This window comes from Antechinus flavipes, chromosome 3 (genome assembly GCF_016432865.1).
Source record: "Antechinus flavipes isolate AdamAnt ecotype Samford, QLD, Australia chromosome 3, AdamAnt_v2, whole genome shotgun sequence".
NCBI lineage: Eukaryota > Metazoa > Chordata > Mammalia > Dasyuromorphia > Dasyuridae > Antechinus > Antechinus flavipes.
Genome location: NC_067400.1, coordinates 545,250,584 through 545,273,048, shown reverse-complemented (window position 1 = coordinate 545,273,048; position 22,465 = coordinate 545,250,584). Strand labels below are relative to the sequence as shown.

At 34.7% G+C, this 22,465-nt stretch overlaps 1 protein-coding gene across 3 annotated transcripts in view; it reads left to right on the top strand.

Moving 5' to 3' along the window:
• INTS6 (integrator complex subunit 6) overlaps nucleotides 1-22,465 on the top strand; it is a 106,977-nt gene that overhangs the window by 41,957 nt on the left and 42,555 nt on the right. For all 3 annotated transcript variants that reach the window (XR_007952183.1, XR_007952184.1, XM_051987375.1), the window contains exon 5: nucleotides 19,831-20,014. Coding sequence is in view for 1 of the 3 variants with exons in the window: in XM_051987375.1 (XP_051843335.1) it covers nucleotides 19,831-20,014 (184 nt within the window). In the remaining 2 variants the exon portion in view is untranslated. The remainder of the gene's footprint in view (nucleotides 1-19,830; nucleotides 20,015-22,465) is intronic.

The window sequence follows — 22,465 nt, the reverse complement described above, 5'->3', positions numbered from 1 at the left end:
TTTGTGATTCATTTAAACATCAGTAATAACATTAATAGTAGTGTACAAGTTTTCAGGCCAGCATACAAAAAGCCTCTTTCTTCCATGGTAAACCTGAAATATTGAACATATATTAAAAAAAAAAGATTATTTTGAATAATTTTATTTATTAATATTCTGCAATAGTATTGAACTCGGGACTACTTAGGATATCACTTCATGATAAGGGATCAAGGATTTGGGATGTAAGAAAATGTAGTTTCAGTTGGTATAGGATTAGGTGATACATGGTGATTGTTATGCAGATTTTGAAGGAGACAGATTTAAGAAGTAGTTAACACTAGTCATTTGTCTTATTTCTTTTTTCTTTTTAAAAAATTTAATAATACTTTACTTTTTCCAATTATAAAAATAGTTTTCAACATTCACTTTTTTTAAAGCTTTTTATTTTCAAAACATGTGCACAGATAATTTTTCAACATTGACCTATGCAAGCATAGATTTGTGTTCCAAATTTTCCCCTCCTTTCCCCCATCCCTTCCCCTAGGTGGCGTGCAATCCAGTATATATTATACATGTTAAAATATGTTAAATCCAATATATGTGATCATATTTATACAATTATCTTGCTGTGTAAGAAAAATCAGATCAAAAAGGAAAGAAAATGAGGAAAAAACCAAAATGCAAGCGAACAACAAAAAAAATGAAGAATGTTTATGTTGTGATCCACACTCAGTTCCCACACTCCTCTCTGTGGGTGTAGGTGGCTCTCATCATCTCAAGATCATTCAGTCATCTCATTTTAATGTTCACTTTTATAAGGTTTTGAATTTCTTTATATTTATTATTATAGCTTTTTATTTACAAAACATATGCATGGGTAATTATTCAACACTGACCCTTGCAAAACCTTCTGTTCCAAATTTTCCCCTCCTTACCCTCCCCTTGATGGCAGGTATTACAATACATGTTAAAATATATGTTAAATCCAATATATGTATACTTATCCATACAGTTATCTTACTGCACAAGAAAAATCAGATCTAGAAAGAAAAAAAAATCAGATAAAAGGAATGAGAAAGAAAACAAAAATGCAAGCAAACAACAACAGAGAGTGAAAATATGTTGTGATACCCACTCAATTCCCACAATCCTCTCTGGGTACACATGGCTCTCTTCATTACTGAATAATTGGAACTGGTCTGAATCATCTCATTGTTGAAGAGAGCCACATCTATCAGAATTGATCATTGTATATAGTCTTATTGCCTTGTACAGTGATCTCCTGGTTCTGCTCATTTCACTTAGCATCAGTTCATGTAAGTCTCTCCAGACCTCTCTTGAAATCATCCTGCTGGTTGTTTCTTACAGAACAATAGTATTCCATAACATTCATATGCCACAATTTACCCAGCCATTCTCCAACTGATGGGCATCCATTCAATTTCCAATTTCTTGCCACTACAAAAAGGGCTGCTACAAACATTTTTGCACATGTGGGTCCCCTTTCCTCCTTTAAGATCTCTTTGGGATATAAGCACAGTAGTAACACTGCTGGAACAAAGGGTATGCAGAGTTCGATAACTTTTTGAGCGTAGTTCCAAATTTCTCTCCAGAATGGATGGATCCATTCATTACTCCACCAACAATGTACCAGTGTCCCAGTTTTCCCACATTCCCTCCAACATTTGTCCTTATCTTTTGCTGTCATTCTAACCAATCGGAGAGGTGTGTAGTGGTATCTCAGAGTTGTCTTTGCATTTCTCTGATCAATAGTGATATGGAGCACCTTTTAATGTAACTAGAAATAGTTTCAATTTCTTCATCTGAAAATTGTCTGTTCATATCTTTTGAACATTTATCAATTGGAGAATGGCTTGATTTCTTATAAATTTAAGTCAATTCTCTATATATTTTGGAAATGAGGCCTTTATCAGAACCTTTGAATGTAAAAATGTTTTCCCAGTTTATTGCCTTCTAATCTTGTCTGCATTAGTTTTGCCTGTACAAAAACTTTTTAACTTAATATAATCAAAATTATGTGTTGTGATCAATAATGATCTCTAGTTTTTCTTTAGTCACAAATTCCTTCATCCTCCACAAATCTGAGAGATAAACTATCATCCCTAGATCATGAACCCATTTTGACCTTATCTTGGTATATATAGTGTTAGGTGTGGGTCATTGTTTACTTTCTGCCATACTGGTTTCCAATTTTCCCAACACTTTTTGTCAAGTGGTGCATTCTTATTCCAAAAGTTGGGGTCTTTAGGTTTGTCAAACACTATATTACTATAGTTATTGACTATTGTATTCTGAGAACCTAACCCATACCACTGATCTATTTCTCTTATTTCTTAGCCAATACCAAATGGTTTTGATGATCATTGCTTTATATTAAATTTTAGATCGGGCACATCTAGGCCACCTTCATTTGATTTTTTTTTTTTTTCATTAGTTCCCTTGAAATTCTTGACCTTTTGTTCTTCCAGATGAATTTTGTTGTTATTCTAGGTCAGTAAAATAGTTTCTTGGGAATTTGATTGGTATAGCACTAAATAAATAGATCAGTATTGTCATCTTTATTATATTTGCTCGGCCTATCCAAGAGCACTTGATATTTTTCTAATTGCTTAGATCTGACTTTATTTGTGTGGAAAGAGTTTTGTAGTTTTGCTCATATAGTTCCTGACTTTCCTTTGGCAGATAGTATAAAATATTGGGAATTATTTGGGAATCTAACAGTTATTTTAAATGGAATTTTTCTTTCTATCTCTTACTGTTGGATTTTGTTAGTGAGGTATAAAAATGCTGATGATTTATATGGATTTATTTTGTATCCTGCAGCTTTGCTAAAGTTGTGGATTACTTCTAATAGTTTTTTAGTTGATTCTTTATGGTTCTCTAAGTGTACCATCATATCATCTGCAAAGAGTGATAATTTTTTTCCTCATTACCTACTTAATTCCTTTAATTTCTTTTTCATCTCATTGCTGAAGCTAGCATTTCTAATAAAATGTTGAATAGTAATGGTGACAGTGGGCTACCTTGTTTTACTCCTGATCTTATTGGGAGTGGTTCCAGTTTATTCCCATTATATATGATGCTTACTGATGGTTTTAAATAGATGCTACTTACTGTTTTAAGGAAAAGTCCATTTATTCCTATATTCTAATGTTTTTTTAAATGGGAATTGGTGTTGGATTTTATCAAATGCTTTTTCTGCATCTATTGAGATATTCATGTGGTTTTTGTTAATTTAATTATTGATATAGTCAATTATGCTAATAGTTTTCCTAATATTGAACCAGTCCTATATTCCTGGTATAAATCCTACTTGGTCATGGTGTCTTATCCTGAGGATGATTTTCTGTAATCTCTTTGCTAATATTTTATTTAAGATTTTTGCATCAATATTCATTAGGGAAATTGGTCTATAATTTTCATTCTGCCTGGTTTTAGTAAGTTTTCTACCTACTTTTTTCTTTTCTGCTACCTGGTGTTGGTATCAGTATCATGTCTGTGTCACAAAAGGAATTTGATAGGAGTTCTTTATTCCCTACTTTTTCAAATAGTTTATATAGTATTGGAGTTAATTGTTCTTTAAATGTTTGGTAGAATTCACATGTAAACCCATCTGGTCCTGAGGATTTTTTATTAGGGAGTAGATTAATAGCTTGTTCTATTTCTTTTTTGAAATAGAACTATTTAGGCAATTTACTTCCTCCTCTGTTAATCTGGGCAATCTATATTTTTGTTGTTATTCCTTCATTTCACTTAGGTTATCAAATTTATTGGTATAAAGTTGGACAAAGTAACTATTCTAATTTCTTCTAATTTCTTCTTCATTGGTGGATAGTTCTCCCTTTTTATTTTTGAGACTAACAATTTGATTTTCCTCTTTTCTTTTTCTAATCAAATTTACTTAAGGTTTATCTATTTTGTTGGGTTTTTTCCATAAAACCAACTATAAGATTTTGAATTTCAAAAATTTATCCCTCCCTAAATCAGCAAGTGAAGCAATCTGACATAGTATATATATATATATATATCAGCAAGTGAAGCAATCTGACATAGTATATATATATATATATATATATATATATACACATACATACATACATATATATGCAGTCATTTAAAACATTTTTATATCAATCATGTTGTGAAAGGGAAAAAAAAAAACAAGGGGGAAAAACCATGATGGGGGGGAGGCGAAAATAGAATGCTTTGATCTACTTTTAGTCTCTGAAGTTTCAATTTGTCTGAATGTGAATGGCATTTTCCATTTCAGATCTGTTGGAATTGTCTTGGATCACTGTAGTGTTGAGAAAAACCAAGTGCATCACAATTGATTATCACATAATTTTGTTTTTACTGTGTATAATTTTTTTCTTGGTTCTGCTCACTCCATTTAGCATCAGCGTATGCAAGTTTTTCCAGGTTTTTCTGAAATCGGCCTGTTTATTGATAAATTTCTTAAAGAAAATAATATTCCATTACTCTCATACCATAATTTATTCACCATTCCCCAATTGATGGGCATCTACTCATTTTTCATTTTTTTGCTATCACAAAAAGGGCTGCTACAAATAATTTAGTACATGTGGATTCTTTCCTTTTTTTTACTATCCCTTTGGGGTACAGACCCAGTAATGAGACTGCTTTGGAGCATAATTCCAAATTGCTCATCAGAATGATTGGATCATTTCACAACTCCACTAAGAATGAATTAGTGTTTCAGGTTTCCCATATCATTTCCCACATTTAATTTCACTCCGGAACTTTTCCTTTTCCTTATAATAAAAGTATTTCTGTAAGAGTACTTTGTTAAAGATTATTTATTGTTCAGTAGTTTCAGTTGTGTTAGATTCTTTGTGACCCCATTTGGGGTTTTCTTGGCAAAGATACTGGAAAGTTTTGCCATTTTCTTCTCTAGCTCATTTGACAGATGAGGGACTGGGGAAAACAGGCTTACGGGACTTGTCCAGGGTTACATAACTTGTAAATGTCTGAAGCTGTATTTGAACTCGGGTCTTTCTAACTAAAGATTTGGCACTATTCACTGTAGCATCTACATGTTCTATTTGAGATTATTAGCCTTTATTTTAAAGGACCCAGAAATTGAGAGAAATGACTTTCCTGACATAGTATAGTAAGAGTCAAATGAGAAATAGGAAGGAGTTTGTATAGCTTTGGTGGAATAAGCTATGAAGTACTGTGAGAAAAGAGGGGGACACAGCTTTGTGGGAAGTTGAGACTCACATTCAGTTCCCTGTGCTCCATGGTAGGGTTCTGCTTAGAGAACAGGTAGTAGTGAGAACAGTGTAGTCTTTGTCCAGGTGGGAAGAAGGAAGCCACATTAGTTTTGGCCACTGTTTATATGTAAAAACTGTTATAAGGTTTTGTTGTAGCACTTCACCAAAAAGGGCACCTTCTTATGCTGTGTAAGGTAATTTTTTTAAGCTTTTCAAAATACATGCATAGATCGTTTTCAAATTCACCCTTGCAAAACCTTGTGTTCCAAATTTTTTCTCCATCCCCACACTCTCCCCTAGAAGGCAAGTAATCCAATATATGTTAAACATTAGCAATTAGTCTATATATATTTTCACAATTTTGTTGCACAAGAAAACTCAGATCAAAAAGTAAAAAAATAAGAAAGAAAACAAACATGCAAAGAAACAATAACAAAAAATGAAAATACGTTGTGATTCTGTGTAGGGTATTTTCTAAGAGATCCCGGATTTGGAGTTAGATGACTTGCAATCCAATCCCAGCTCTACTGCTTTACTACCACTGTGGTTCTAGCCATGCTACTTTTCCAGATGATTTCTTCCTGTCCTTAGTAATTGCTACCTTTGAGTTTAATTTGGAGAATGTTTCTGAACCTCAATTCTTCACAGAGGAAATTGTTCTTTAAATTCTGGGTTCTATGAATGATGCCTATGTTTGCCAAAATTTATTTGATTTCCCTCATGTCCAAATTCATTATACTAGTAATTGGATTTCTTCAATAAACCATTTCATAAAAATTACCTTATTTTTAAATCTGTTGTTAATGTTGTTCAGCTGTTTTAGTTGTTACCTGACTCTTGACACCTTTTGGTTTTTTCTTGGCAAAGTTACTAGAGTGGTTTGCTATTTCCTTCTCTAGCTCATTTTACAGATGAAGAAACTGAGGCAAACAGGGTTAAGTGACTTTACAAGGATCACACAGGTAATATTGGAAGCCAGATTTGTACTCAGGTCTTCTTGACTGTGGACCAGGTGCTTTATCCACTGTAAATTCTTTTTTGTTTTAACTTCCTTGTTTTGTAGTCATTTCTATCTTAATAGTGGAATTCTGGAGTTATTTCTGTTTTTGTTCCGTCTTATGATTTCCCCTGTGAATATTAAGCAAGGTTTTCCCTATTTTTTCATACTCTGTCTTTCCATGCCTTTTTCTATCCTTGAAAATCATTTACAGGTTTTGGTATGTCCTTCATGAGTTATATTAACTTGATTCTAAATGGCCCACTTCTTACCTTGCTTCCTTTTTGGTCAGTTCTAAATCCTGATGTGTGAATATCATGATTTCCTAATCATATGAATATGATAAGGGAATACATTAAGAGCTGTAGGAATCCTGCAGGATGTCCAGTGCAAGTTCCTTTTTGGTAGGATAAGTCTCAGAGATGTGAAGTTAACTTTGTAGCTATTAAATGGCGGAATTTGGAATTTGGAATCCTATTCTTTGACTCCAAATTTGATGTATGTGTTTTTTTTTTTTTTCTGCTCCATACCATTTGTTATATTTTCTCAAATATTTAAATAAAAAAGTATTGATATTTTTCTGAATTCTTAGATAGTCTTTGTTCCATTTACATCTCAGATCTTTATAACTGCACATAATTTGCTGTGAAATATCTGGTCTACTGGAATGGCTATTTTGCATTCTAACCTCTGTTGGGTAAAAACTTTGCGCATGCAATGTCCCATTTCCATTCACAGAACTCATCCTTCCCTTTAAACATTTGCCAAAATCTTTTTTTTTTTTTTTTTTTTTTACTTTAGCTCCTAGTGACTTTTCTACTTAGGTAGAAAGTGTAAAACTTCCTACAGATCTACTATCTACTATGATCTGTGCATTTTCTTCCCCTATTTCATACTGTACTATATTGTAGATTTAGTATTCTGTAAAGTTAGTCTTTATTTGTATGCTGCAAAAAACAATGGAAATTGAGCCTTACATTCTAGCTCAAATGATGTCCCTTCCTTGTATCACTTGCATTAAGTAATTTCTGTCAGTATCAAGTTATAAAATGGGGATGATGTATGTCCTCTCTAACCATAGACCTGTGAATATCAGCTGAAGCTATATGTGAAATAGCTTTGAAAGTTATGTGGCATTCTGCCAGTTTAAAATGGATATGTACAGGGGCTATTTTCTCTTCTCCATCCTATACTTACCCCATAATGCTCTAAACATTGCCCTGTACTCCGGAAACTCTGCCATTGATCTAATAGACATTTATTAAGTGCCCATCCACTATATGCAGTGCACTGCATTTACCCAAAGCTGGGCAGGATGGCTAGCAACTTTGTTCTTGAAGATAGGATTAATGAAGATTTTGAGAAGCAAGCATTATACTGAATCAAATAAAAATGACATTTAAATGAGATAAATGTAAAAAGACTTTACTAAAAAAAAAAAATCAGGTGTAGAGTCATAAGATAGGAGAAACCTAATTGTTATTTGTTTGGAAATGATATTGGATTTTTAATGGCTTGCAGTGTCAGCCTGAGGTGTCAGGTTCATAGCCAAAAAGAGCTAGTTGGTTCTTAGATTATGTTAAGGCAGCGCTTCCAGGCTTACTTTTCTTCTAGAAAGTCATACTCAGAAACCTCATCTTGGTATGGAGGTGAAACTGGGCTCTGGACAGTTATGCCAGGGAAGGACTTGCTGTGACAGGGTCTGCTCTGATCGGAAGGCAGCTTGCTCACAAGGTGGATAGAGCATGGCGCCTGAAGTCAGAAAGACTTGAGTTCAAGTCCAGCCTCTGGTACTTTGCCTCAGTTTCTTTATATATTAAATAAAGATCATATAGTAGTATGTACCTTTACAGGATTGTTGTGATGATCAGATGAGATGATATTTGTAAAGCACTTAACACAGTGCCTAACACTGGCATTAATAGCTTAATAAATGTTTATTCCATTCTTTTCCTCTTTACCTGGCAATGAATATTTTGCCTTGAAGGCCAGGCTATGTAGGGGAAAAGTTAATCATCAACAAGTTGGCAGATTATTGATGAATTCTTTGATCATAGCAGCCATCAAACAAAAATATAGGATGATCCTCAGGCGTTTACAGTCTCCTCTCCTTTTCTGCAATGAAAGCAATGTGTGCTAAGTGAAAGTGAAGGCAAAAGGAAGCAATGTGTGCTTAGAAGCACAGTTCTCATACTACCTCTAAATTTCTAATAGCTTTTTGTACTATGAATTTGAGATCCTTGATCAGTAATCAACAAGTAACTATGTGACTATAGGATCTGAATCACGTTGAACAATCACCTAACTTCTCAGGGCTTCTAGTTTTTTGAGGGTAAAATGTGAATTTGACATCATTGCCTATAGGTCCATTATATGTATTGACCCTGAAATTTTTGCTATAAACAAAAACGGATAAAAGCAGTAAATTGCTGCCAAATCCTTGGGAGAGGCAAGTAAAGTTATTGAAAAAATTTTTATTTTATACTTGGAGGCTACAAGAAGCGTAATTTCATAGAACATTTTATCACCTTGTAATGCTTTTGATAAATATTTGCAAAAAGACCACCATTAAAATATATTTAAATACTTTTGCACCATCTGTTGTGCAGGTTTAAGAGGTAGGGAGTTTATGAAGATCTCAATAAAACCCTCCAAAATAGCCAACATATCTTTGATATGAGCACAAAGATAGTAAATTGGAAAATATTTGGATAAAGATTGAGAGACTTAGGTTGTGCAGCATTAATATTTTCTTTGAGTAAAGAATGTATAATATCTCATTGCAAGGACCAAATACAGTCACAAAAAAAGAAACTTATTTTGACAGACAAATGATATGTGAACTGATATGGTGGTCATTTGTGAGTCAGTTGTACAATCAGAACTCACATATTAGAACAGGCTTTTTTTTTTACTGTAGAAAGTGAAATTTTATTAAGCCTTTTATTCAACATTCACCCTTGCAAAACCTTGTGCTTCAAATTTTTTTTTCTCTCTTCTTGCATATCCTCTCCTAGGTGGCAAATAATCCAGTAAATGTATATAATAGATTATAACACAAAACTAGAAGAATGAAAATGTGAAAAAGATATTGCATGAAATTGAAAGTTTGTTCTTGACTTACTCAAACAAGTTATTGCTAACAGACCAGAAAGAAAATGACTGATTATAGTAATTTTAGTGAATGCTTTAGTTAGCAAACGCTGAGTTTGTCAAGCAGAGAGAGATATAGCCAGTGGCACAACTGGTTTAAAATGCTAACTCATTTAAATGAGTTAGCATTTGTAAAATCTTAAAAAAAAGAAGGTTGGAAAATGGTGCTGAATTGTCTCATAAGTGATAGATGGTCAAACAGGTTTAAAGAAAGCTTGGTCAGGACTCCACAAAGTAAAGTCATTCCAAGGACATTTTAAGAATGAAAATGAAAGGAAGACCCCATATAAAGACCCCATACCTAAAGTAAAAGGAAAAAGATCTATAAAGATTTTTGTTACCCCTCCCCCCCCTTTTTTAAACCATTAAGGATAATTAAGCAATCAAACCATTCTTCTAGATATAGTGAGAAAGTAAAAATAGTTCTAAAGATAAAAGACAGGAAAAACAGTTGAATTGGAACAAGTTTATATAGAGATTATCTGTCCTGGAGTAACCCAGTCATGAGAGCATTCCAGTTATCAATTCACCAGGTATCTGAAAGCCTAGAAGAAATGAGTCGTTACCTACCTACATGGCAACTTTCTCATGTCTATAAGATATTTATAATAGTCATCTAGACATGTTGTGTGTGTGTGTGTGTGTGTGTGTGTGTGTGTGCGCAGCATGCCCATCAATAATCAACAATATTTACAACGGCCTAATACAATACTTGGCACATATGCACTTAATATGCTTTTTAATTCATTTAGTCCCAGTGATGAAAATATTGATATGGAACTGGTAAGCTTTTAAAGTGATAATCTATGCTGGATCCTGTTTCATCATCTTAAAATTGCTTACAAGATAGAAAAGAATACAAGATAGTACTTTGTGTATTTTAGATTTTGAAAAAACATGTGGTTTGGTAGATCCAAATGTTGGTTTACAGAATGTCTTCAGAAGAATATCTCTCATGTCTATGTCACAATTATTTGAGACTTTTAGAAAACTATAACAGAAATAAGTTTGTTTAGTCAGTCTCACATTCACATGGTTATTGTTACCATTGGATGAGACATCAAACTTTTGGCAAAGATGTTTAGCACTGTAATGAGACAGACAATACTGAGTTCAAGCTGAAGGGAGAGATGCAGCTTTTGTGAATGCTATCATGATAGTCATGGAAGAGATTTTTTTAATCATGCAGAAATATTTTGCCTGTCTATGGAGTTAAACCAAGTAGATGAACAGTTTTCAAGGTTCTTTGTTCTATGACATGTGGATTGTATGAATAATTTAGAGTTTGACTATTATATTCTTGGGTTAGGAAGTATGATATGGATTAGACCGATAATTAAAAAGGACAGTAGGAAAACAAATACAATGACTTACAGGAAATGCAAAATTAGTTTAATAAACCCAAACCTCCCAACAAAAGCCTATTTTTAAAAATACCAGTATTCTATGGTATTATATGGCTGTGAGACATGGAACATAAAGTAAAAGTCTTCAAAAAATTGAACATAAGTATAACAGAGGACAGTGGAGGTGCTTATGGAGGTTATCAACAGGCAGCATCAGCATATGATGTTAGAGATTTCAACGTGGAAGAGTAAACAATGAATTCAGGGAAATGTGTGGGTATGTCACGTAGAGCATTCACTGTCTGTCTCTTCTTCCTTGCCCGTATCCACATGCTTTAGTCTCCTCATACAATGTCAAGAGAAAGTAAGGAAGGCCTCCGATATTTTTGTTGGATGCCCTGTGCTAATCTTAGGGGGGGGACTACCTGGTCAAAAGTTGCACAAATTGGGCAATAACTTTGTTTCAATTGGAGAGGACATTCTAATCAATTAAAGAATTACCAGTTTCATTTAAATTTAGCACATTTCCTAAACTAAGGAAATAATAGTTCTGCTGGGCTTTGTCATAACACATTTCAAATACTGTTTTTGTAAAAGAAAGAGATAGGAATATTTAACTGGAGAGAAGAGAAGGAAAAGACATTAAGACATTCAGGGCTGTCAACCTGGGAGAGGAACTTAGTTTCTGAGCATTGGGGGGGAGGTTGCAAAGAAACACATAGTTTTGAAGTAAGAAAAAACTTTCTAAAAATTAGAATTGGTAAGTTCTTCATTATTACAGGTCCTCAAACAGAGCCTGTGATGAAAGCTTTTCAAATGTTATGTGGGGAATTACTTTTTTTTCCAGTTATTAGGTGACTAGGTGGCCATTAAAATGACATCTAAATCTGAAATTCTGTGTTTTTATGGTTCTTATATCTTGGAATTAAGACGTACATTAGACACATTGAGTAAACTCTGTGGGTGTTTGGCCAATTTAGTGAGTTTTTTCAGCATTTGTACCTTTTAATAACTCACAGCAAGAACTAAATCTAGTGGGTTTCACTACTTGGCTTTGAGATAAGTTGGTTGCTGACATTTGTTTTTGTCCATGACTGTTAAAAATTCTTTTAACTTTAAGTCACATTTGTCTTCTGATCTCTTATTTTAAATACTCAAGAGATATTTTCATCAAAATGCTTTTGTAACTTAAATTCAGGTTGTCTAAAACTATTATTATATTTATTCCCAAACTAAGTGTTTCTCAAGACATTGATATCATGTAAGCTTTTCCCATTTATAGGCCCCTAATATTCTGATTGGATGCCCTGCTTTGCTGCTAGTTCTTCCTTTTAAATATCTCTTACAGTTGTCTTGGTTTCTCTAATTGTATTTTGAGAGAACAAGAAGAAAGAGAATAAACATTTATGTAATGCTCTTCATGTGCCAAGTATTAAGTTAAGCACTTTTTACAAGTGTTATCTAATTGGAGCCTCTCAACTCTGAGAGGTAAGTGCTATTATTATCTTCATTTTACAGATGAAGAAACAGAGGCAAACAAGATGTGATGTACTTGCCCAGGATCACAGAGCAAATTAATGTTTCTGTTTGGATTTGAACTCAAACTTTGGGTCCAGTGTACCATGAGCTGCCACCTAGTCCTGGTACTTATATTCCAGAATCTTCTTCTTGCTTGATAACTGCAAATTGGATTGGATTGGTCTTCATAGGTTTCTTTTATCCTTCTCCCTGTTGGCTTAATCTCTCATCTATTCTGTGTTCTTTTCCTTCTTGCTCTTGCTGTGCTCAAATATATATAATTCTCTGCCATATAAAACATAAATTTACATCTAATTCATCAGGATCCATCCATAGGTTTAGGTTACTTTTGCCTTGCTGATGCAGTCTTATCTCCTAACTATGCCTTAATATCTACTTTATGTGTCTGTTTCTCTGCTGCTTCTCCCACTGCCCTTAGCTAATCCATGACTTTGGTTATAACAGTTTCTTAGGCTAGAAGGCCCTTTACATTCCTTTTTATTTAACTGATCTTGCCTATCTTTTCAATGCCTTAGCTCAAACTTCAGCCCGTCTGTGAAACGTAACCTTTATTACTCTAGTGCTCTTTCTCTTTTCATTCTGTGCATTTCTAATATATCATATAATTTAACCTTTGAATATTATTATCTATTACCACTCTATTTAATATACATTTCCTCTCTTCAATGATTATAAATTCCTTGTGCAAAGATGTAATTTTTTTTTTATTTTGAGGAAAGGGAATATTTTAGCACATATAACACAATGCTAGATACTGCAAGTATTTCATAAATATTTTGTAATTGATTCTATTCTAGTTTGGAAAGTAGAAATTTATATAATCTATACTGATAGTGAAATAATATGTTGTTCTGAAGGTGTCTTTACTTGGAAAAGAGGCTGTGTAGAAAGTATAGTGTGAATGAACAATATATTGAGAGGCAGGCTAGCCTTGGCTTCTCAGTTATAACTCAAGAGATCTGAGTTTCCTCGTGTAGAACATGTTGAGTTTGTACTTGGTGATGCCCAAGATCCCATTTCATTTAAAAATGACTGTGTCTCACTTAGAAAATAGGGTTTTACATAAGCATGTTCAGTCTTATCTCATTCTTGTCTTAAATTTTTCATATGGAGCATTACTCTTATATATAATGTATAAATTCTTTGTTTTATGTTTGTTTATGATAATAACTCACTTGTCTGGGGTCCAAACATTTGAAACAACTAAGGAATTAAGGGGGCAGAGGAGATTTAGAAAAGATCATACATGAAATCTCTTTATTCATAGCATTAATAGTAGTTGATAATTTTATTCTGTTTTAAAGTTTACAAAGCATTTTTTGCAAATCATTATGATTCTTATAATAATCTATGACGTATTTATTTATTAAAATTGTTGTATTTCCATTTTATAGAAAATGGAGGCTCAGAGATTAAATGTCTTGTTCATGATTATACAGCTTATTAGAGGTAGGATTTTAGATTCTCAGACCCTCACTCAGAACCCTTTTACTCTTACTTTACAGAGGTATAATAAGCTTAATTATCTGTTTTCTAGATCTTGCAAATTAAAGCATTGTTAGGATTCTTTATTTTTGGTCTCAAATGTCACCAATTAATGACTTTAGACATTCTAAGCTTCTCTGAATCTCACTCTTATTTGTAGAATAATTTGAATTTGATCAAAAGACTTAAGGAGCTTTAAGAGATCTCAAATTTTCTTATACCACTTCGGATAGATGCCTTTCATAACATACTTATCTTTGTATGTGGAATTGCTCTATGATCTCACCCTTTATTTTTTATATAGCAAATAACTAAGTATAATCTTTTTTCTAATTTTTTGAATGGTTGAATTCTTATTCAGTCTACTTCCTCTTTTACTAGTGGGGAGACAGCTTTGGGGAAGTACATCCTTTTTAAACGTGTATCTATCTCTATCTGTAATTTTTTTTTTTTTAATGACCATTAAGAAAAGGTTAGATTATGAAGAATAAACCTTGGTTATGTGAAGGAATAAGCTTTGGGTTATGTGGAAAACTTGACTTGCCTGAATAGCACAGTGCCTGTAGATTCTGGAGAGTTGGGGTTTTGCTTTACTTTATTTAAAAACTTGAAACAATGAAGTGCAAATTAGCCCTACAAGCCAGTGCATGTATGTACAAGTGACTTGCTCAAAGTCACACAGCTAGTAAGTGTTTGAAAGAGGATTTGAACTTGTCTTCCTGATTCCAGGGCTGTTTTTCTCTCTACTGTGTCACTTAGCTACCCCTGAGTTGTTAATTTTCAATCTTCTTTGAGTGAGTACTAGAATAAGACCAGAAGTTTAGAAATAATAGAAATATATATCATATAATAATATATTAGTAATTATAACAGTATATATAATAATAATATATATTGTACATATAATATATATTATATATTGTATGTCACTCTGATTTAGGATTAAAGTTATCCTGGATTAGGAAACCTGAATTTGGTAGTGTTTATGAGAAAATGTTTCATTCTTAAGGACATTATACATTAACCTAAAGGTCAACAAGTAGAGTGCTGACTCAATTTGCCTAAAGACAGAGATGAGAGAAGACTGGTTTCAGCGAAGTACTAATCACTTGTTCACTGTCTTCAGGTAGATTATAGGTACAAAGAAGTTGTCAGTCTGCAGCTTGAAGGTTGCTGAGGTTAGTCTGGAGTCAGGCCATCTGGTGGGTGGTCCTGGACAAGGCTCTGAACCTCTGCCTGCTGCCTTTTTTCCTCAGTTTTAGAAGGGGGATAAAAATTGTAGTGTTCTTTGGTAGTCTTCTGGAGGTCTTTGACCAGCCCTTCTTTTCAGTTTAGTAATTACCACAAGGCTGAAGATGGAATGAATCTTTCTCCTTGGCTCCGAGAGCTTGAGCTCCCACCTCCGGTCCTCTTGTCTTCTCTTTACTTAGATCTTATAAAACATTTTTTATATTATGTACGAATTTTTACTACTTCTTGTAGAAATTCTGGAGAATGAAATGTGGCTCAGTTAATAGTATAGTTAAATGAGTTTTGAACTGAATAAATGACCAGTGCGGTCCAAAGAAGAGTCATTAATATTTCATGTTGTCTCCGCAGGAGGTCCTTGGGGATCTGGATATATTGGACCTGTACTAAAGCCCTTGGCGCAGAGTATGCTTTACAAATTTTCAGATGACATGAAGCTAGAAGGGCACATTAACATATAGGATAATAATGAGGATTCAAAAAAGATCCTAACATTGGGGCAAATCAAGATATGTGATAATAAATATTAACATTTTATACTTCAAAACATGTCTCAAGAGTAGGGAAAGCATGGCCAAATGGTAGTTCATCTGAAAATGATTTGGGGATTTAAGTGAAGAGCAAGAGAAACATTTTATACTTCAAAACATGTCTCAAGAGTAGGGAAAGCATGGCCAAATGGTAGTTCATCTGAAAATGATTTGGGGATTTAAGTGAAGAGCAAGCTCTGTTTGAGTCTAGAGTGACGGAGTGTCCAAGAACGCCATAGCAGCATTGGGCTTGGTTTAAGACAGGCCTAGCTTCTGGCATAGGCATACTACAATCTGGAATGGTGTTTAGCTTCAGCCAAGGAAAGCCATTTGATACACTGGTGAGTGTCAGGAGGAGGCTAGGTTAAGAACTCCTAAGAGTCATCAGAAAGAGTTGTAACACTCAGCTTGAGGAAAGGAAAAACTTTGTGGGAGTGGTGGGGAACAGGAGAGGAGAAACATGATTTAGTGGGCTTAAATGATTTGAAAGGCTCTTTTGGTAGAAGAGTGATTAATTAAACTTGTTCTTGGTCTTACAAGGGAGTGGATAGAAGTTGCATAGTGGCAAATTTATACTTACTGTTAGAGAAAACCTTAAGTTAACACTTAAATCTATCTAAAAGACCCTTGCTATCTAGAGACAATGAGTGCCTCCTTGGTGAAGATTTTGGAGTCTGATTGTCTGCTTGGTTGGAGGGGATTCCTGTTTTATATACAGGTTGGACTAGATGACTCCTGGGATTGCTGTAAGTTGGAGAGGTTTTTTTGGTATGATTCTCTGGCTCATTTCACATTGAAATCATTTAATTACACCAAAAGTTAAACCTTAAAAATGTTGTGGTTGTGAGTTTTCTGAAGTATTTTGGTTTATAAAATAGCCATCATCTTTAGATCTCTTGGTTAGAAAGCAGTTAGTTATGAGCAAAACTGTAAGCCAAGAAGATATTCTCTCAACTGTTAAAAAGTACCATAGTTTTAATGGTTTTATTGAATTTTGTGTTTTCATACAGTTTTCAAAAATGGCCCTATACTGGGATAGAGACTATTTGGATTTGGGATTAAGAGTACTGGCTCTTAAGAATGGCATCAACATTTGGTTTGAATAATTAATTGCCTGTCCACTATTCTACACATACTTAATTGTTGACATAGAGATTCTTTTGATTTTTAAGATTCAAGGAATATTTGTTCTTAAAATGAAGAATTTAAGTTTTCTAAAACATTGCTATAAATTTGTTCAGACCTAACAAATGTGACTCCCATAGATCTTGACTTAGCCCTATAATATCCCTGTTTAGCTTAAATTACACGTTCCCAATTGTCTATTGAACATCTTGAACTTGATATTTTGTAGGCATCTTGAACTTGATGTCCAAAAGACAGCTCATCTCTTGTGCCTTGGATACGATGCACCCTTGTTTTTATCTTTTTCTATTTCTCTTGAGGCCAGTCACCCAAGTGGGCAGACTCCATACATCCACAACTCCTCCCTGCCTCTTGCCCTGTAACATAGTTATCATGTCTTCACATTTCTTTTTCTTATTGTCAGCTGTGTCTGACTCTCCAGAGCCCTTATTTGGGAATTTTTTCCCCAAAGGTCTTAGAGCTGTTTGCCATTTCCTTCTCCAGCTTATTTTATAGATGAGAAAACTGAATGAAAGAGGCTATGAGTTTCCTAGAGTCACCCAATAGGAAGTGTCTGAGGCTGAATTTGGAGTCAGGAGGACGTAAGATAAAAGTCCAGCCTCAGACATTTGCTGCTTGTGTCACATGATCTCTTAATCTCAGTTTTTTCATGTATAAAATGAGCCGGAGAAAGAATGATAAAGCACTCTAGTATCTTGGCAAAGAAAACCCCAAATTGGGGTCATGGGAAGTTGGACACAACTGAAACGACTCAGCATTGCATCCCGACTCCAGGCCCAGCCCTGTACTGTGAATCACCTAAGTACTTCCTTGGACGTTTCTCCTGCCACAAAATTTCTTTTGTCCATCCCTCTCTCTAATTACATAGCCATTATCCTAGTCAGACCCCTAGTTAGCCATTATCCTAGTCAGAACCCTAGTTGCCTCTTCTCTAACTCATCTCCCTATTTCAAATTTCTTTCTTCAGTCCATCTTCCACAAGATTTTCAAAGTTGTTTTCCTAAAGGCCAAATCTACTTGCCTATAGGGTAGAAACATCTTGGATGGATGTTTAAAGCCTCTTAAGATCTAGCCTGAGTATACTTTTCCAATTTTATTCAACAGTCCTCATCTTTATTTTTTTGCTGCAATCCTGCCAAACTAGGCCTCTTGATGTTCCTCATGCATCTTTCCCATCTTTGTTCCTTTACTTTATATGAACTGTCCCCTATACTATTGCTCTTTAGTCTCATCTCTTAAGATCCCTAGTTTCTTTCAGAATTTACCCCCAGTGCCATCCTCTGCAGGATGCTTTTCCTGATTCTCCTTTTCTCCCATACCTTCTATTTATGATTTATATACTTAAGTATTAGGCATTAAGTGTATTATGTTTTCTCTTTTGAAAGAATGTAAGCTCCATAAGATAAGCAATTTTTTTGTTTGTTTTTTTTCAGCACCCTCCACAATCCTTGGTGTGTTGAAAATGCTTAGTATATGCTTGCTGATTGACCTTATTTCCATTGTCTGCTTATATATTTCTGGGAATCCTAGTTAGTGAATAGCAAAAAGAAAGAAAAACCAAGAAATGACAACTATTGGAATAAGTAAATCTTTAAACTTTAAAATATACTATATTATCTATATTACCCATATTTATTATTTTGTAGTATTCTTTAGACCTCTTTTGGCTTTTTACTTGGGTGTATAGTCTCTGTGAATGTACTGGTAGAAACTTAGCATTATATCAACCTAATTATTTATTTATATTACCAGCATTATGGATTATTTATACTTTGACTTTTCCTCATTTCATAATACTTATGTAGATTTGATTCCATTTTTCTTTTGCATACCCATATGCCAGCATCACTTTGGCTGTCTCTCTCGTTTTGGTGTTTTTCCTGCCTTTGACATGGATGTTTCCAAAAAAGCTCCCACTATCAAGTGTTTGGGGATTGTTTCAAAAGCTCCCGCTATCAAGTCTTTGGGGACTGTTTCATATCCTAGATACCATGTGCTCTGAGCAGCTATGTTAATCAATAAAGGCCTTATCTTTCTCCAGTGATTCTTGCCTATCTTTGCAATTTTGTAGAGACCATGTTGCTACAAAGAAAAGGACCCATGAATGCAGCACAAGCTCCTTCCAAACTACAGAAGTGATAGTATTGGGAGGGGGCGGGGTTAGGGGAGGAGGGATCAGGAGACTGGCATTTTCAGTATATGGATAATCGAAAAAAGGCAATGACCAAAGTGGCATATCGATTTTGACTGCTTTTAAGTAACAAAGATCTTGTGGAGTCAGGGATCTAACCTGTATACTCTGGATCATATTTCCTCTACATTGCTCCCCACTGCCACTGCCATCTGACTAAGCCAGATGGTAAGAAGCAAAAGTTTGATTCTATCCAATAGCCACTAACTGACAATAATGAGGTACCAGCCTTTTGATCTCTCTTACTGTCTTGTTGGCATTATCTCTCTGTCATGGGTATTTGGGGAAAGAGAGCAACAAATAACTTTTAGCCAGACCTCTTTTCTTAAAATTAGGAGTTTTTCAAAGGTGTTGATATTATTAGGAAGGGAGGGCCTGGCTTCTTGTCTCTCTCTCCAGCTTAACCCTGGCTCCAGGAACTGATAAATTGTCAGATACTTGAATTTTATAACAATGTAGAATAACTTTGTCTATAAATGATCCATTTTGTAAATTCCAAAATCCTTTATTTTTGGGTTAGCAAAGATTATTCTACAAAGGGAGAGTAAATACACATATTATTTTAAAAAAAGTTTTTTTCTTTAAAGACATTTAAATTGGATAAATTTAGAATATATATCTACAGTACAGAAGAATTCTTGACTTTTGAAATCTTTACTATGTGTTTCCTTTAATAAGTTACTTTAGTGTATTTATTGCACAGTTGGCTTTAAAAATAGAAAATTTACAGAAACAATTCAGAAACATAATAATTATATGAGATGAGGTACATTTGTTTGGTAGCAAAAGCATTGTAATAATTCAGAATTCCCAGCAGAGGTCCTCAAAGTTAGGTTTGCAAAACATTTTCCCCCTTGACATTTAATTTTCTATTTTTCTTTGTATTATAAGAATCTTAATGTTAAGTTAATGTATGGTTTGAGCTGTAAAACTGTAATTTTCTTTTTCTTCTTTTTAGCTCCATTTACCTCTTAATTCACCTTTGCCTGGAAGTGAATTGACCAAGGAACCTTTCCGTTGGGATCAGAGACTCTTTGCATTAGTGCTGCGGTTGCCTGGTACCATGGCTGTTGAATCAGAGCAATTGACAGGTGTGCCTCTAGATGATTCTGCAATCACACCAATGTGTGAGGTGACAGGAGGTAAGATTTTTGATTGAAAAATTTAAAAAACAGTCCTTAGTTCGCACTAACCCCAAAGCATTTTAAAGTGCCTCTACTTCTTGAGGGCCTCTGTCTCTCATGGACACCCATTTTGAAGCTAGAATACCTACTAGAGTTGATTTTAAAGAGTAAAATTTCATGGAAGTATTTTAAACTGTTTGAAGTGTCTTAAGTATAGAATAACTAGTATGAGATTTATAATGTAGAGTTTTTAGACTGGTGGAAAGAACCTTGCATTGAGGTCAGAGGCCCTGCGTTCACATCCTACCTTTGATAACTCTGGAGCACCATGACAAGTCATGTAGTTTTTCTGGTTTCAGTTTTTTCATTTATAAGATGTAGGGCTTAAATTAGATGCTTCTGAGTGTTTCTCTCCAGATCTGATCCTAGAAGCCCTAAGTTCTATGTAAAGGGGATGTATCCTTTCCACAAAAGTTGAAAGTATTAAAGTTAGATTGAGTTGTAAGGAAGAACTTATTGTAAAGATTGTTTATTGGACCCATTATTAAGGAAGATTGCAGAATACTTCTGTGAAAATATTTTAAGAATAGTAAATCTAAAGACATAACTGTGTAGAAACAAAAGAGGTGGGTAAAATTTTTTTTCAGTCTTAAGAATGAGACTACTTAATTACTAAGCTAAATAGATATTAATAACTAACTCCAGGTCACAATAATCAAGAGATGTTTGCAAACTGTTTTAAAAATCAGTTTGAGACATTCAGATGTAAAGTCAGGTATACTGATATCACCTATGTTGTTTCTCTAACCATGGGAGTCTTAAACTTTGTGGTAAGGGAAGAAGGGGGCGGAGGTTGAATGAATGAAAAAATATTTATGAAGAATTTACTGAGTACTTTACTAAGCAGTACAGGTAGAAAAAGTAAGAATCTCTGCTCTTATTTTGTCATGAGAGAAGATAAAACACAGGAATCTTCCTTTATAAATTAGACCATAAGGCCCACTAATCTTTAGCATATAGTATTATATTATCTTTAATATTTCATAAAACCATTTCAATTTCTGTTGGTGAACATTTTGATGATCCCAAGAACTTTGGTGACAAGTTTCCGGAAATTGTGTTTGAGGAAGAAGGTTGGAGGGAAGTGGGATGGGGCTTATTGGATTTATGTAGCTATAACTATTATTATTACCTTTTCTTAGCCTTTTTGTATTTTCTTTTGCATCACTCTCATTTCTCCTCAGTTTTCCTTTTGAGTTCTTCCATGGCCAAAGATCAGTTAGTTTTGGATGTAGGAGCTTTGACTTTTTATCTTTTGAGTGTGTATTTTGATCTTTCTTGTCACCATAGTAGCTTTCTGTGGTCAGAATCTTTCTGCCTTTTTTCCCCCCCCCATTTTCCCAGACTATTACTTGGCTTTTAAACTCTTGGTTAAAGTAGAGCTATTTCCAGGGTAGAAGATCCCCAGCTTCAGGGGTCTTGTGCAGCTGTTTTCAACGATCCTTCTAGGGACCGGTACTGTGAGCCAGCATTGCTGCTAGATTTGAGTCCTGCCACAGTGCCAGCAAAGAGGCCTCTCAGTCTCCTCTGATTAGCTGTTTCACGCCTCTTGGCACCCCCTATCCTGTGTGCTGTGATCTCTGGATAGACCTGAGGATCTGCTGCTTTCCTAACTACTGCTGCTGTGGATTCAGTGGCTCCCCCTCAGTGTTGGACTGGGGCTTCCTTCCTCCTCTACTACGCCAAACCTTTCCTTGGCCTCTGTGGGCTGGGAGGTCTGGAGATTGTAGCTGCTGCAGTCAAGATCAAGGCCCCCCAGCCTGTTCCTGGTTTCTTGTGGCCTGTTTGCACTCTGGACCCACCCCAATCCCCGCTTTGGCTGAAAAATTGTGCTATTTTGGTTTTTTGTGTGTTCTGATGCTCTAAAATTTATTTAGAGTCATTATTTAAAGGTATTTGGAAGGATTTAGGGAAGTACTCAGCTGTTATTGTACGAATATTTAGAGTGATTGTTGACTTTTAGGTTCTAATAAATTCAGGATTATACATCACAGTGATACAATCATGGAATGACAGAAGGAAGATAGAGAGTATCTACTAATAAATGTCTCTTCCACTTAGGTAGCTAGCTGGCATACTGGATAGAGTGTTGGGCCTAAAGTCAGGAAAATATGAGATTCTATGGGGCCTCAAACACTTGGTAACTATTATGTGTTGGGGAAATGACTTCTTATCTCTGCCTCAGTTTTCTCAACTGTGAAATGGAGATGATAATAAAACCTACCTCACAATCTTGTAGTGAGCTTCAAATGAGATAATATTTATATGGCTATTAACACAGTATTATTACACAGATTCTTAATAGTTGCCTGTTCCTACCCTACTCCCTTCCTCTTTTCAGGCAATTCTATATTAAAACATTTTTTGCTAAGTAGCTATCGCTTGCAACTCCCCCCCCCCCCCCCTTTT